At 41.6% G+C, this 16,066-nt stretch overlaps 1 protein-coding gene across 3 annotated transcripts in view; it reads left to right on the top strand.

Moving 5' to 3' along the window:
• The window catches only part of arhgap24 (Rho GTPase activating protein 24), a 573,751-nt gene that overhangs the window by 21,482 nt on the left and 536,203 nt on the right, over positions 1-16,066 (top strand). Inside the window, exon 1 of one of the 3 annotated variants that reach the window (XM_069926056.1) lies at positions 14,107-14,475. The exons of 1 other annotated variant lie outside the window; for it this stretch is intronic. Coding sequence is in view for 1 of the 2 variants with exons in the window: in XM_069926053.1 (XP_069782154.1) it covers positions 14,965-15,001 (37 nt within the window). In the remaining variant the exon portion in view is untranslated. Of the gene's footprint in view, positions 1-14,106; positions 14,476-14,791; positions 15,002-16,066 lie in introns of those variants that run through there. One more of the 3 variants, XM_069926053.1, reaches the window with a different exon arrangement.

The raw sequence follows: 16,066 nt of genomic DNA, 5'->3' as shown, positions 1-16,066 counted from the left end.
GAATATACTGACTGGTTGCATTACTGTCTAGTATAGAGATGCCAAATCACAGGAAAGGAAGACTACAGAGAGTTGTGAACAGTGCCATCATGGGTATCAGGCTTCACTGCATCGAGGATAACTGGTGACTTTAGAAAGCAGCCTCCTTCCTCAAGGTCCCTCTCACCCATGCCATGCCCTTCTCACCCACGCCAGCTATTATCAGGAGGTACAGGAGCCTAAAGATAAACACCCAACAGTACAAAAACAGTTTATTCACCTCTGCCATCACATTTCTAAATGGACAATGAACCCCAGACAGGACCTCTTTGCACTAATTTATTTATTGTTTTTAAACTTAATGTATAGCAATTTTTGCACCTGTAATGCTACCACAAAAACAACGAATTTTGTGACATTTATAAAAATGAATTCTGATTCGGATTATTGAATTATGTAACAAGATTGTCCCTGAACTATTCACAAGCCTGTAGTATAATCCCATCTCTCCAACACCTGCTGACCTAAGAATACTTGATGCTTAAAATTGCTGTAATGCATTAAGTTGTCTTGCAGACTAGTACCTGTGTCAATTTGCATTTGATAAATCCACTGTAAAACATATGGGATATTGAGATTAGAAATGTGTGATATAGTGCCTTGCCACTCCCATCATCTCTGCCATTACTATGTTAACAGTGAGTGATTTTTGATTAGTGAGTTTGCTCCACTCAGAATTGTTCTGTTTAATCCCACTACATAATGTTGTTGTCAATTATCCAAAGTCATAACATTTCCATTAGCATAGCACAGCAGGGATCAGAAAATGTAAAAAAGAGAAGCCTAATCCTTCCAGCCTAATCCATTGTTCCTGATTGATAGATTACACTGTAATTGGCCAGAAGTCAATAATATGCCAAGCAAACATTGCAGAATTTAATACCTACAGTTTATGTAGTTAAACAATGGAAACATATTGATGTGACATGTTCTTCCTTCATATAATCTCTTGAAGCTTTTAGAAGTCTAGTGAGTTAGATTGTGCTCTATAGAGAACTGTTGACTAACAACATTGCATGGATAAGCATGTTTCTGAGTTCCAGGTCTGGGCATTGAAGTGTGAAGACTGTTAACATCAATAACAAATGTTAATTAAATGAATTCATTTTTAATGCTTTTGTTTATAAAATATTATTTGTATTTTCTTTGGTTAGTGTGGTGTAGCAGTTAGCATAACTCAATTACAGCACTAGCGACCTGGGTTTGAATCTGGCACTGTACGTAAGGAGTTGTTCCTTCTCCCTGTTTCTTTAGGCCCTTTCAAACTGCCATGTGAAATGGGGTTAACCGGGCAATTTGCCCAGTTAACACCCTAGTTACGCGGCAGTTAGAAAGGGTCTGACCCGGTCAACCCCATCGGAATCCAACCTACCTCAGAGGTAGTCAGGGAACCCCGTTAAACTTACCTAGGTCACGTCCAATTTGAAAATGAAAAATGGCCAACCTGCCTATTCCAGTGACATCAGCGTGTGTCACCGGATAGCCAGCATCCGAACATCCGGCAGGATGTCTGGCGAGTACGTGATGTGTCATTGCGGGGGCAGGATCCCCCTTAAATCGCTGGGTTGGCGATTCAATGGGTTGATCCCCCTGCAATTTAAAGGTGTTTCCAGCACCTTTGCCCCAGTAACCGCACCTGGGTCCCAGAAGGGCAGTTTAAAAGAGGATTTTGTGAGTTTCCTTTGGGTGATCCGGTTTCCTCCCATCCTTCAAATGGTACAGAGTTGGTAGCTTAGTTGGTCACATGGGAGTATTTGGGTAGGTCAGGCTCATGGGCTGGAAGGGCTTGTTACCCTGTTGTATCTGTAAATTATAAATAAAATAAATTAATTATTTAAAGCATTGTCAACTGCTAGAAAGACCATTAGAGAAATCTGGGGAAGGGGCTTCAGAATGCTCTGTCTGAGGTCTAATCTTGTGGGACTGCCATCTAAATCTTTCAGATTGACTTGTCCTGCCTGCAAAGCCACTAAATTTAGGTTTGGGGAGTGGGGGAAGAAGGTCATGGTACAATCTTGGTGAAGAATGTGAAAGTGATTGGGTGCTGGATTTTGGGATGGGTTAACAGATGCGACCTTCAAGGCAGAATCTAAGTATCAGAACATTCCAGTGGCAATATAAGGGCCACTGTTTTGGCAGTTGTAAATACCCAACAAATTCTATTCAGTTTACCTCTTTTAAAGTGGCCAAATAGTTTTTGAATACAAGTCAGAACCACAGAAAAATCTCTTTGGCTTGGCTTCGCGGACGAAGATTTATGGAGGGGGTAAAAGTCCACGTCAGCTGCAGGCTCGTTTGTGGCTGACAAGTCCGATGCGGGACAGGCAGACACGGTTGCAGCGGCTGCAGGGGAAAATTGGTTGGTTGGGGTTGGGTGTTGGGTTTTTCCTCCTTTGCCTTTTGTCAGTGAGGTGGGCTCTGCGGTCTTCTTCAAAGGAGGTTGCTGCCCGCCAAATTATGAGGCGCCAAGATGCACGGTTTGAGGCGATATCAGCCCACTGGCGATGGTCAATGTGGCAGGCACCAAGAGATTTCTTTAGGCAGTCCTTGTACCTTTTCTTTGGTGCACCTCTGTCACGGTGGCCAGTGGAGAGCTCGCCATATAACACGATCTTGGGAAGGCGATGGTCCTCCATTCTGGAGACGTGACCCATCCAGCGCAGCTGGATCTTCAGCAGCGTGGACTCGATGCTGTCGACCTCTGCCATCTCGAGTACTTCGACGTTAGGGATGAAAGCGCTCCAATGGATGTTGAGGATGGAGCGGAGACAACGCTGGTGGAAGCGTTCTAGGAGCCGCAGGTGATGCCGGTAGAGGACCCATGATTCGGAGCCGAACAGGAGTGTGGGTATGACAACGGCTTTGTATATGCTTATCTTTGTGAGGTTTTTCAGTTGGTTGTTTTTCCAGACTTTTTTGTGTAGTCTTCCAAAGGCGCTATTTGCCTTGGCGAGTCTGTTGTCTATCTCATTGTCGATCCTTGCATCTGATGAAATGGTGCAGCCGAGATAGGTAAACTGGTTGACCGTTTTGAGTTTTGTGTGCCCGATGGAGATGTGGGGGGGCTGGTAGTCATGGTGGGGAGCTGGCTGATGGAGGACCTCAGTTTTCTTCAGGCTGACTTCCAGGCGAAACATTTTGGCAGTTTCCGCAAAGCAGGACGTCAAGCGCTGAAGAGCTGGCTCTGAATGGGCAACTAAAGCAGCATCGTCTGCAAAGTGTAGTTCACGGACAAGTTTCTCTTGTGTCTTGGTGTGAGCTTGCAGGCGCCTCAGATTGAAGAGACTGCCATCCGTGCGGTACCGGATGTAAACAACGTCTTCATTGTTGGGGTCTTTCATGGCTTGGTTCAGCATCATGCTGAAGAAGATTGAAATACAGCACAGAAAACAAGCCCTTTGACCCTTCTAGTCTGTGCAAAAACATAACATAATTCCACTAGTCCCACTGACCCATTCCATAACCTTCTAGTCCTCTCCCATCCATGAATATATCCAATTTATTCTTAAAACTTAAGAATGATCCTGCATTTACCACATCAGATGGCAGCTTATTCCAAACTCCCATCACTCTTTGAGTGCAGAAGTTCTCCCTAAACCTTTCCCCTTCCATCCTAAAGCCATGTCCTCTTGTATTTATCTCTCTCAATCTAAAGGGAGCCTACTCACATTTACTCTGTCTATCCCCTTCATAATTTTGTAAACCTCTACCAAATCTCCCCTCATTTTTTTACACTCCAAGGAATAAAGTCTGTTTAATTTGTTTAATCTTTTCCTGTAATTCATCTCCTGAAGACCAAGCAACATCCTAATAAATCTTCTCTGCACTCTTTCGATCTTAGTGATATCCTTCCTGTTGTTTGGCGACCAGAACTACACACAATACTCCATATTTGGCCTCACCAATGTCTTACACAACTTCACCATAACATCCCAACTCCTATATTCAATACTTTGATTTATGAAGGCAAGATGCCAAAAACTTTCTTTACAACCCTGTCTACCATTTTCAAGGATTAATTTATCTGTTTTCCCAGATTCCTTTGTTCCTCTGCACTCCTCAGTGCCCTACCATTTACTGTGTATGCCCAACTTTGGTTTGTCCTTCCAAAATGCAATACCTCACACTTGTCTGCATTAAATTCCATCTGCCATTTTCTGTTCAATTTTTCCATTTGGTTCAGATCCCTCTGCAAGCTTTGAAAGCCTTCCTCGCTGTCCACAGCATTTCCAATCGTAGTGTTGTCTGCAAACTTGCTGATCCAATTTCCCACATTTTCATCGAGATCATTGATATAGACAACAAATAACAATGGTCGCAGCACAGATCCCTGAGGCACACCATTAATCACAGTCCTCCATTCTGAGAAGCAATCATCCACTACCACTCTCTGACTTCTCCCATTCAGCTAATTTCAAATCCATTTTACAACCTCTCCATGGATACCTAGAGTCTGAACTTTCTGAACTAACCTCCATGTGGGACCTTGTTAAAGGCCTTACTGAAGTCCATGTAGACAACATCCACAGCCTTTCCTTCATCTACTTTCTTGGTAACCTCCTCAAAAACCTCTATTTTTTGAACAAGACCTACCACACACAAAGCCATGCTGACTATCCTTAATCAGCCCTTGGGTGTCGAAATACTTGTATACCCGATCTCTCAGAACACCCTCCAATAATTTACCTACTGATGTCAATAATTTACCAACTGATGAAAGGATCACCGGCCTGTAATATCCTGGTTTACTTTTGGAGCCTTTTTTAAATAATGGAATGAATTGAGGTACCCTCCAATCATCTGGCACCTCACCTGTGACTAAGGACATTTTAAATATTTCTGCCAGAGCCCCTGAAATTTCTACACGAGTCCCCCTCAAGGACCGAGGGAATATCATGTCAGGCCCGGGGGATTTATCTACCTTTATTCTAGAATCCCACATCAACAAAAAGATTTTGTTCTCTTCTGCTTCTTTGGCCAGGCTAAATTTACAAGAGAATGATTGCAACAGGCATTACCTGGAAATAGGATGCCATGGTAAGTCAAATGATGGGTTATGGATGTGAGGTAAGGAAGGACTAGATTGTTGAGATTTAGGTTTATATAGATCAGCACAACATCAGGGGAACAAGGGCCTGTACTGTGCTGTAATGCTCTACATTCACAGTGAAATGGTGACCACAGAGAGGCAGCAGGTTTGTTGCTGTCATGTCCCAGATTCACCTCTGGACACTGATGCATATGCTGTAGCTAGCCTGAATTTCTGAGCTATCCATCTATGGATCCATGGCAAATCTATCTGTGGTATGAGTTTCTGAGATCTGATGATCCATCGACATTTATTTTTATGAGTCCATTATTTTTGTTCTTTAAAACCCATGTCTGCTGTATCACAGGTTGACATCCTCAGAAAACATTTGGAGGTCATTCTGGAAGTATTTACCATAATGATACAGCACAATGAAATATTTTGAAATGATACTAAGAGAGTAAATGGGGTGTGTGATATGCTTTCTAGTATTTTGAAGCTGAATGGAGTTTAGGAAAATGAGGGGGATGTAGAAATGTTGTTTCCCATGGTAGGAGAATCTAGAACAAGAGGACACAACTTCAGGATTGAAGGGTGTCCGATTAGAACAAAGATGCAGGGGAATTTCTTCAGACACAGGGTAGTAAATCTGTGGAATTTGTTGCCTCAGGTGGTTGTGGAGGCCTGGTCATTGGGTGCATTTAAGGCAGAGGTTGATAAGTTCTTGATTAGTCAGAGCATCAAAGGTTATGGCGAGAAGGCCGGGCAGTGGGATCAGCTCATGCTCAAATGGTGGAGCAGACTTGATGGGCTGAATAGCCTATTTCTGCTCCTCTGTCTTTTGATCTTATGGTCTTAAATACTCAAAAAAGGAATTACACTATTGAGTAAAAAAAATCTGATCACAAGGTAAATAATACTCTGTCATTTGCATGGACCTGTGAAAAGGTCAATATAAAGGTAAATATTACTGGTCCAGAATTAATGTTGCTTTTTATGTTATCCATTGACTGCAACTGAAGCATCAAACTGTGTTTTTAATGCATTTCAGGTTATTGAGCATTTAAAATGCAATTTAAAGAGAGCAACACTTAAACTTTGTAATACCTATCCTCATTTACTGTGCCCTTAAAAGAGATATGGACCAATTACAGAAAATAGAAACAGCTTGCATCGCATCTTTGGCAGAACACTTTGAACAAGCAGCCTGTGTTGTGGACGTGCCTAAATCAGATGATACTGTAAAGAGTTATACTGATGACAAAGGTTTGAAGGTTAATCTGCCAAGCGTTTTCCATAGAAATACACATGAACCATTTCAGTGCATTAAAGTTGCATTTTTGTCACGGTTGCAGAGCAGAGACAAGGTCAAATAAACAGTAGCACAGAACATAATTGGTCTTCAGAACTGGCAAATGGTTAGTCCTAGAGGAAAGGACAAACACAGGGCAGATAAAAAAGTTAAAAATAGATTGAAAAACCGATTAACAAGTTGATCGATGAAGCCACAAAACGTAATTGGATAGCGGTGAGCTAAAAGTTAGATTGTTTGATTAACAGTTGTTTTGTGGGAACAGAGGATTCACACAGAGGCAAATCCATAAGCATTCAGTGTCTCTGGAGGGACTCTCCTTTGCTTCTCTTTCTCTTATTATTAGAGGCACCAGGCAATGCTCATGGCAACTCTTTGTCTTTGGGCAGACAAATGTTGAAGTATATCATGTATATTTCATTTTTAATGTATTATTACGTGACAGTAAAAGGAGATTTTTGCCTGAGCAGACGAGAAATCTGTGGCACCTTCATTGAACAGCATCTTCTTGGGGAGTATGACTTACTGTAATTGGGAGGCCAGCACATGTCAGACATGCAGTGGCTGCCATACCGGATCGGATTGTTCCCCCCCCTCCCCCCCATGAGCTTCAAGGGCAAGCATTAGAAGCATTTAAAACAACATAAAGGACCTTCACTGAGGACGTGGCTTGTCAAACTGGTCTTCCCAGCACCTGAACCATCATATGTGACACTCCCTCAATAAAGGCTCATCTATTACTTGCAGGTCTATGGATGATCCATCAATTTAGGGCACTGATTATTTGATTTTGACTTGTTACCTGCACCGGATTCCTGAGGGAAGAGACATTCCCTAACCGTGGCTGTCAGGGTCACGGAGACCTTTGGCTTTTTGGCTGCTGCCCACTGTTGGATTTCAGCGTTGACCTGGGAGGAATTACACCAGCCAGAAGACCTGCATCCCTTTACCTTCAACATGGTGGGACAGCAGTGGGCACAAAGACCAACAGGAATTCCGAATCAAAGAATAATCCACAGTAAAATCCTTGGTATCCAGCACCAACGGGGATTGGAGATGCTGGATTTGCAAAATTTTCCAGTTGCCTGAGGCACACTTTTACAATTCCTAACTAATATACACCTGGATTAAGAATCAACAGTTTAAAAGTCAAAAGACAGTGCAAAATGTAAAGTAGTTTGAAAAAAAATTAGTTCTGTCGTCTTTAATTAGGTAAAGATCGCTTTAATTGGTTAATTCCCATAACTTACAAAATTTAAATTTGAACTCCGGTGACTGGGGCTGTAACAGTGTTGTGCGAACCGCTACACAAACTGTGCCACCATCATAATTAACCTCCTTCCCCTAAGTTTACAGATAAGCCTGACTAATATACTTAATAATATACTAACAAAGACTCTTATTCAAACTTTGTTCACAACTGGGGCATTCTGCTGACCAAATGTTTGCTCCGATTTTCACCAAGTGGCCGTGTGTTCCTTCCGAGAACATTTACTTTTACAATTTTAAACTTTTATTTACATTTTTATTATTCAAGCTTATTCTATTTATTTATTTATTTATTGGCTTTTTTTAAAATCTGATTGCTTGAATTCTGGATATCAGGCATTTTACTGTTATTAAAAACATTAGCAAAGGACCCCTCATTATTGTTATCACTGGTGCCTGGCATGTGATTTGTTTCTCCTGAGTGCTCCCATAAGGAACTCCTTTACTGTCTAGAGTTTGAAAGGTGAAGCCTTCCACTGATCATACTTCACGTCACCTTGAAATTTTCTTTAGAAGGCATGACTGCAGACAACAGGTTTGGAGTACAGCTGATAGAGGACCTCTGCGCCCACTGAAGGACATAGACTAGAGGGAGTGAATGCATCTCCCAAAGACCCTCTCCTGGATTTGGAGTGTGGGGTGTAGAGAGAGCATCATTACTTCCAGGCCGCTGCTGGTGAGAACACACAGCCAGGTGATGTGACATCTTGGATGGCGAACAAAGTCATGCAGTCATCCAGGAAGGTGCAGGGATGGAACATTTTACTCGGTTATAGAATACGGTTCATCAATCTCACAGCCTGCAGGAAGAAACTATTTGCCAACCTGACTGGCCTGATTTTGATGCTTCAGTCTCTCCTTCCTGATGGTAGTGGGTCACAGACACTGTGGGCTGGATGGAAAGAGTCTTCTATAATTATTTGAACCCTATTTAAGCAACAGTCCTGGTGAACATCGTCAATAAAGGAAAAGGTGACCACAGTAATCATTTTGATGATCCTCTATATTGACTTCTGCTCTTATGCTTTGCAGCTTCTCTACCACACAATAATGCAGCTTGGCAAGACACTCTCAATTGTGCTCCTGTGAAAAGATGTCAAGATGGGAAGTGTAGGCTCTAATGTACTTTCCTGACTAATGAAGAGGTGCTGTGGGTCCAGGATAGGCCTTCTGTTGTGTGCACACCAAGTACACCAAGAAACTTGGTTGTCTCCACTCTCTCCATGATGGAGCCATTGATGTGTAGTGGAGAGTGGTCAACCTTTATCTTCCTGAAGTCAGCAATCATATCACTGATTTGAATATGATATCACTGATAGCCAATTAATGATTTTCCAGCATTTTCCATGTCTCTGTTGATAGTATTGACAGTATTCTCCTGTTAGTAATCAACCCATGATGCCGCGAAAAAGTAATTTAGCAATCTTCTTACTTTGTAGACCATTCAATTCCTTCCAGTTCTGCAGCCATTTACTTTTGACATTGACATCTCAGCTTTCTCTTCCCACTGTCTCCACAGTTGATTCCTGGAAAGCATTGTGGCCACCTGGAGGAAAAGGAAGCCCTTCCTTCTCTCTGTTTATCTTCACTGTGTGGTCCACAGTTGCATCAGGTACATGGGCATCTGCTCCCTCTTTCCTTTATCATTTCTTTCCAAAACTTGCAATGAGGATGTATCTCTCCTTTGAGAGTTACTGGCTTACTTTCATAGCAGCACTGATCCTTGATCTCCTGATTGACATGCCAAAAGTGAATAACAGTTCACACACAAACATTAATAAATCAAGTAGGCTTGGACCTGCAAGTGACTGTAATGACATCTATATAATGCAGATGGAAGGATGTTTGGTGAAGCAAAGGTCTGTGATTGCTGAACAATGCAGGATTTTAATTTAATTAGCCTACAAACCCCATATATCTTTGGAGGGTGGGCGGAAACTGGAGCAGCCAGAAGAAATCCTCAGAGACTCAGGGAGAATGTACAAACTCTTTACAGACAGTGCTGGATTCGAACCCAAATTGCTGGTGCTGTAATAAGATATTTGGGGTATGGAGCAATGTTGAGAGTGCATTGAGGCTGGCAAGGATGATGAGAGAGTAACCTTGTACAATTTCAATACATTCTTCACCTTCCATGGATAGGTTTCCATTCCTAATCTGAGGTGTCATGTGTAGTCTGTTCACATCTCTGCAGCATGCCCTGGGACATTTTCCCATGTCATATAAATACACAAGATTCTTGGTGCATTTATTTTTTATTTTTATATTGAAGGAGTGAATTTAGCTGTTACGAGCCGAGAGAACCCCAAAGCCCAGCAGCATATATTAGATATTCACCAAGACAAATGGTCACTTAAACAAAAGTTGCTTTTAATTATCTTTAAACTTGAAAACAGAATCACACTTTAACTTATCACTATTAACTAACTTAACTTAATCCCCTTCTAATTCTAAGTGCAGGTGTATGTAATGTGTGTGTAAGTTTAGAAAACTTCTTTGATTCACAGTCCAATCTTCCTTCAGTTTACTGGTTGCAGGAAATTCTTATACTTTGCACAGAATTTAACATTTATAAAGTTCACCAGGCTTTGGTGCTTGAAAGGTAAATGGTTATCACTCAGTAAGGTTCTTGACGGTTTTTCAGAGAGAGAGATTTGTTTTTCGCTGGACACCCACAAATGATTCCTTATAACCAGCTACTTCAGGGTCTTGGCGAAGAAACTTGCCCCTCAAGGTTCTCCAGATGATAACCTCTTTCATTCAGGTCACCACAGAGTTCCTTTTTGTTTCTCTTATTTCAAGTGAAGCATTAGGCAGCCAGTCCTCTCCTTTTTTTTTATGAACCACAGGGACTTTGACCAGGCTGAACTAAGCACTCACAACCCTTCTTCCAAATGAGGTTTTCCACAAACTTGTCAGCTTGTCCGGTTCCAGTCCCAGCTGCTGACTGTAAAACTGCAGTCTCTCTCTCTCTCTCTGAGAGAAAGCCTGTTTTACTCTCAGCCTGTTTTACTCTCTCTGCTAGCAAAACCACATGACCCTCTTAGAACAGCAAATTCCACTCCAGACAGCCTACGGCTCCAACACGTTCTTTCATCTGTTGCCTTTTCGTAAACAACCATCCATTAGTGATGTCTCTTGGGTACTCTCCAAAGCTTTTGCAAAGGCTCTTGGCGCCGAATATCTAGCATGAGCAGAGCTCCAGTATTTTAAATAACATCTGTTTTAAAGTATTTGTATGTGACCTACACTAAAAAACCTGCCCAATTTATCTCCAAAAACATATCTATTTACAAAACAAACACAACATAATCTGTCACACAGCCCAAGGGAGAAATTGTACTTTATTGCTCTGAAAACAGAAAGGATAATTTATCTTGTTGTTTCAAAGTCAGTGCTTAATAACAACTGAAAGTTTTCTTGGACTCTTGTATCTGTGTCATTGTTGTTCCATCAAAGTTAGGATCACACTAGTTTAGTCAAAGCAGAATATTCAGCTTTGTGATTGCAGTAACCTGAGCAGATTTATGCACACAAACACGTGTATTAGATAGCATAAAAACCTTACACAAGGACATAAAACACCATACATTTTGGGAAAAGCTGCAAAGTCACTTTTACCTTTCATTTGTTTATGTTCATTTTTTTTTAACTTCAGGGTTATTTTGGAATACTATCATCTCACAATCCATGAGAGTTTGGAGTTTACCATTCACATCCAAGTTGCTCATCTGGGACATACCTTTGGAACATTTTTTTGGCAATACTTAAGGCATGTGGTGTTGGATTTAGACTTGGTGAGGCCAAAGCTCTATAAAACTTGAAGGTCCCTTACTAAAAAATTACAATACAAATTATTTTCAAATGAATAAGTTTACTGATTACATATTTATCATTTGGTTCACTTGATCTCTTCCATAAATTATAATATAATACAGCCTGGAAACAATACTTAAATGTAATTTTAAAAATAGTTTTAACATACATTTTAATATATTTTTGAAACTCCTGCGGATTGTGAGGCCCTAACTGTAGCTTGTTTAGCTTATGCCTAAATTCGGCACTGAAGACACTAAAACATTTAAAAGCTTGCCAAAATAAGTTCTGACCCTGGAGATCTAGCCTTTGTTCAAGGTGCTGTTTCCATTTAGCAGTTGAAGAATATGCCAGGAATCTGCCTTAAAATTGTCTCCTGCTGCTCATTTTAGTGATTGGTGCTTCACCCAATGATCTCTCTTTGCACCCAACAGTTAATTGTCAGCAAGCAGGTCTCTGCAGGGTTTTCTGGGCAGCCTTATAAGTATGAATCAAGTCATCATGGCTGCTAGAGGTCAAAAGAAGACTTTTAAAATCAATAGGTTACAAAATGAGTAAAAAAGAGCAAAGAGTAAAACAAGAAAGTCTGCAGGCACTATGATTGAAGTAAAAACACAAAGCTGGAGAAACTCAGCAGGTCAACAGCATACTTTATATAGCAAAGATAAAGATAAATAACTAACATTTTGGGCTTGAGCCCTTCAACAAGATATGAACAAAATGGTGGGGAGGAGTGGCAGGGGGAGGAGCGCAGACCCAATAGGTGGATAAGGGAGAGAGGGCACACCGGCAAACAGGGAGGGGGTGGAATGGCTCTGTGAATGGAAAGGGAAGGGGGTTAAAAGCTAGAGGAAAGAAGACAGAGAGATGGGGAAGAGAAGAACAGGGAGTTGAGCTAGCAGAAACCAGAGAAATCGATGTTAAAGATCTGTTTTATTGGACACTTCGCAGAAGTGAGCAGAACAAAGGGGTTACTTGTTCAGTGGTATCTTGCAAGTAATACAGTCAGACCTGTGAGAGGACTGGGAAGCGAGCACATGGTCAGGCAGCGATGTGGCGAGAGTGATAGGAGGATGAGGTTGACTAGTTCCCTCCCTCTTCTCATGGACCTTCTCTGGTAGAATCTCCTGCAGGAGAGCTTGTGCGGCTGGTGTTATGGAGTGATAAAACAAATTGCTTTCAGGAATAAAATGATGAAGCATAAATGAAAACTAAAAATCGTCTGCTGTCCTTTCTCACGTTGGCCTCCCTCTGGCCTCTACCCTCTGGGTGCTACAGCATTTTCTGTCATATACCAGAGGACGTGTTTAAGGCAAGGGAGGGAATGTTGAAAGGAGATGTGCACAGGATTTTTACACAGAGTGATGGGAACCTGGATTTAGCTGTCAGGTAATAATGGTGGAAGCAGATATAATAATGATGCTTGAAAGGTAACCAAGAAAATCTGCAGATGCTGGGGTCTAGTGCAGAACATAAAGGTTCTGGGGAAACCCAGCAGGTCACACCACATCTAAAGGAAGTAAAAGGCAGTCAATGTTTCGGCACATGGTCAAGAATGTTGAAAATTAAGCAGATGGCTGAATAAAAAGGGGGGGGGGGGGGTAAGGGGAAAGTGGGAGGAGTATAGGCTAACAGGTGGAAAGGTGGATACAGTTGAGAGGGTAGAAGCAGGGAAGTGATAGAGGAGAGGGCAGAGGGCTAAGAAGGGGAGTGCTCTGACAGGAGAAGGAAGTGGAGGGGATGGGGAATGGAAGAAAGGAGACAGAGGGAGGATTGGGGGGGGGGGAAGGGAGAGTCCGGGAGAGGTGATTAATGGAAATTGAAAATTGGTTGGAGCGTGCCCAGACAGAATATAAGGTGTTCCTCCACTTTAAAGGCAGCTTCATTTGGCAGTACGAGGCCATGGACAAATACGTGGGTGTGGGAATGGGGTGTTTAATTGGGAGTTGCTCACTGGGAGTAATGACCAAATTGAAGGCACCCAACGAAATGATCTCCCAGTCTACTTCCAGGCTCTCCGATGTAGAGGAGCCCACAACGGGAGTACCGGATGCAGTAGATGACCCCTGCAGATTCACTTGGAAGGACTGTTTGGGGCCTCAAATGGTGGTGAGGGATGAGGTATGGGCAGACATGTAGCATTTATTACCCTCACAGGGGTTGGTGCCATGGGGTTGATTAATGGGAAGGGAGGAGTGAACAAGGAAGTTATGGAAGGAGTGATCCCTAAGGAAAGCAGAAAGGGAAAGGGAGGGGAAAATGTGTCTGGTGGTGGGATCCCATTCTTGGTGGCAGAAATTACAGAGAATAATATGTTGGGCGTGGAGGCTGGTGGGGTGGCAGGTGAGGACAAGTGGAGCCCTGTCCTTGTTGTGTCTTGTGGGGGAGGGGGGGTGGGGGGTGGAGAAAGGGGCCAGGGCAGATGTGCAGGAAATAGAAAGATGCAGGTGAGGGCTGAGTCAGTGGCAGTAGAGGCGAAGCCACGTTTTCTGAGGAAGGACATCTGTGTTTAATCAGCTTCTAGACACATGAATATGCAGGGAATATAGTGACACGCATCATGTGCAAGCAGCAGTTTCAGTTTGACTTGGGCATCAGGTTTGATGCTCTTACGCAGGCTGAAGAACCTGTTCCTGTGCTGTACTGCTCTATGTTCTGAAACTGAGGAAAGCAAACCACTCAGAATCCTTCATTTTTGTCTGAAAGAGATGAAGGTGGATGAATAACAAGCTGTCATTGGTGGTTGATTTCAACAGGTTATGTTTGCAAGGCTTGTTAATGCAATCTCTCCATCATAATACGTGAGACTGCAACATTTGCTGTGAGAAAAATATTTTTAAGAGTGCTACAGGGAGAAAAATGGGCTTATTTAGCCATTAAGAATTTTTTTTAAACTGTAAACTGACTGAATACAGAGCAAATAGACTGAAATAGATCAGTCTACCGGACCAGACCCTCCTCTACAAAAAAAATGACTTGAAATCTGTAAGTGCTTCGGACTGAAATGCAGGTAATTCCCTTTATATTTGAACTGCTTTGAATTGTTTTCAAATGCAAATGTTTTCAAATTTCCATTTTTAATCATTTTGGTTTGTAGTCTGCAACTACAGATGCATTTAGTCCTCTGCTTTGATAGTGGGTTATTCAGAGAATTATATCCTCAAGAATCCAGCCAGCAGGTAGGAGGGGGTTAAAATCTCAAGGAGGTTCAAATTGCTCTTTGAATGTTCCACCTGCCTGTAGAATTCAATCAGAGACTGTGGAACCAAATTAAAACACTGTGCTGTGCCGACAGTGTCTTCTTTTTTACTCAATTTACCTTAAAGTTCTGCTGTGGACATGTCCGAATATTATAAATAATACATGTAGTTTGTTCAGCAGAATGCCTGATATTTTATTCATCAGTCCAGCAGTAGAGGAGGCTGATGGTACACCTTTATAATGCTCCTTGCCCATAACACTAGAACAAGCATTGAGCTATAGGGTTTGAGAAACAAAGATGCTGCTAAGTCCACGGTTGAAAATCACCAGACAAGGTAAGGCATGTGATGTGTCTTGCAGCTGTTGCTTGCTTGTTAAGAGATGTTGTATCAGATGAACTCCTTTGCCTGCTGTGACAGATAAAAAGGAAGTTGTAGGTACAGTGGAGATTTTGTGGTCGATTCTGCAGTGTTATTGATTGCTCATTTGTTAATGCTGAACTTCCTTCAAAAATGTTGTCCATTATACTCAGGTTAGCGATAGATAGCTCTGAAATGCCATTTCTGGTTTGCAAATAATTGTGTCGTAAGATGGTATTACTGGGTATATCTGATTACCAGCCTGAGCAATGATAGTACAGTTCTATATGTGATGGGTGTGCATGCAGAATGCACCAGTGTTCCATTCCAACCGTTGATTCATAATGAGTATGATTTTTCCATGATACTTCAATTGTGAATGGACAAAGCAGAATTTGGTTTAAGTACTCCATTAACTGGGGTCTAAATGTCTGGTGCTGGATTACATTAAAGTAGAAATTTAAATGTAACCTTTTATTACTAACTACAACCTTGAAAGTTAAAGTTGAAATGCTAGTAAACGCAGATACATTTGGTAATAAGTTCCAAACTGAAATGTGTTCTAAAAAATTATGCAGAATAAATATTTCCCTCTAACACTGAGTTGAAGAGGCATCACTTGCGGTTAACATAGCCCGTGGATGTAAAAAGACTCAATAATCCTTGAAAATAAATAAATAAATAAAGATAAATTAAAAGTTTCAGAAATGTTACTGCAATTTCATTCTTGTTTATTTAGGAAATGCATACTGAGATGTGAAATGTAAGAAGTAACTCTTGTTTGTGACGGCCTATGACGGAAATTTCTGGAAAATCAAATTGGTCTTGATCCAAATAGACAAAAGATAAGGGAGAGTATGTTTTCCAATTTGTAAGAGGTAACAGAATGTTAAAGCTGCAACCAAATGTATCTTGTTTGCTGTTGAAAATGATTGGATTGTACTTAAATGTAGTTGATGACTGAATGTTGTGATGGCAGGCCAAATAAACAGTTCAATAAGCTGTTCAGCTGCATGTGACAGTCAGCTAGTTCCTGCAAGG

Source organism: Narcine bancroftii, chromosome 3 (assembly GCF_036971445.1).
Source record: "Narcine bancroftii isolate sNarBan1 chromosome 3, sNarBan1.hap1, whole genome shotgun sequence".
In the NCBI taxonomy this organism is placed as follows: domain Eukaryota; kingdom Metazoa; phylum Chordata; class Chondrichthyes; order Torpediniformes; family Narcinidae; genus Narcine; species Narcine bancroftii.
This window is presented reverse-complemented; position numbering and strand designations above follow the sequence as displayed.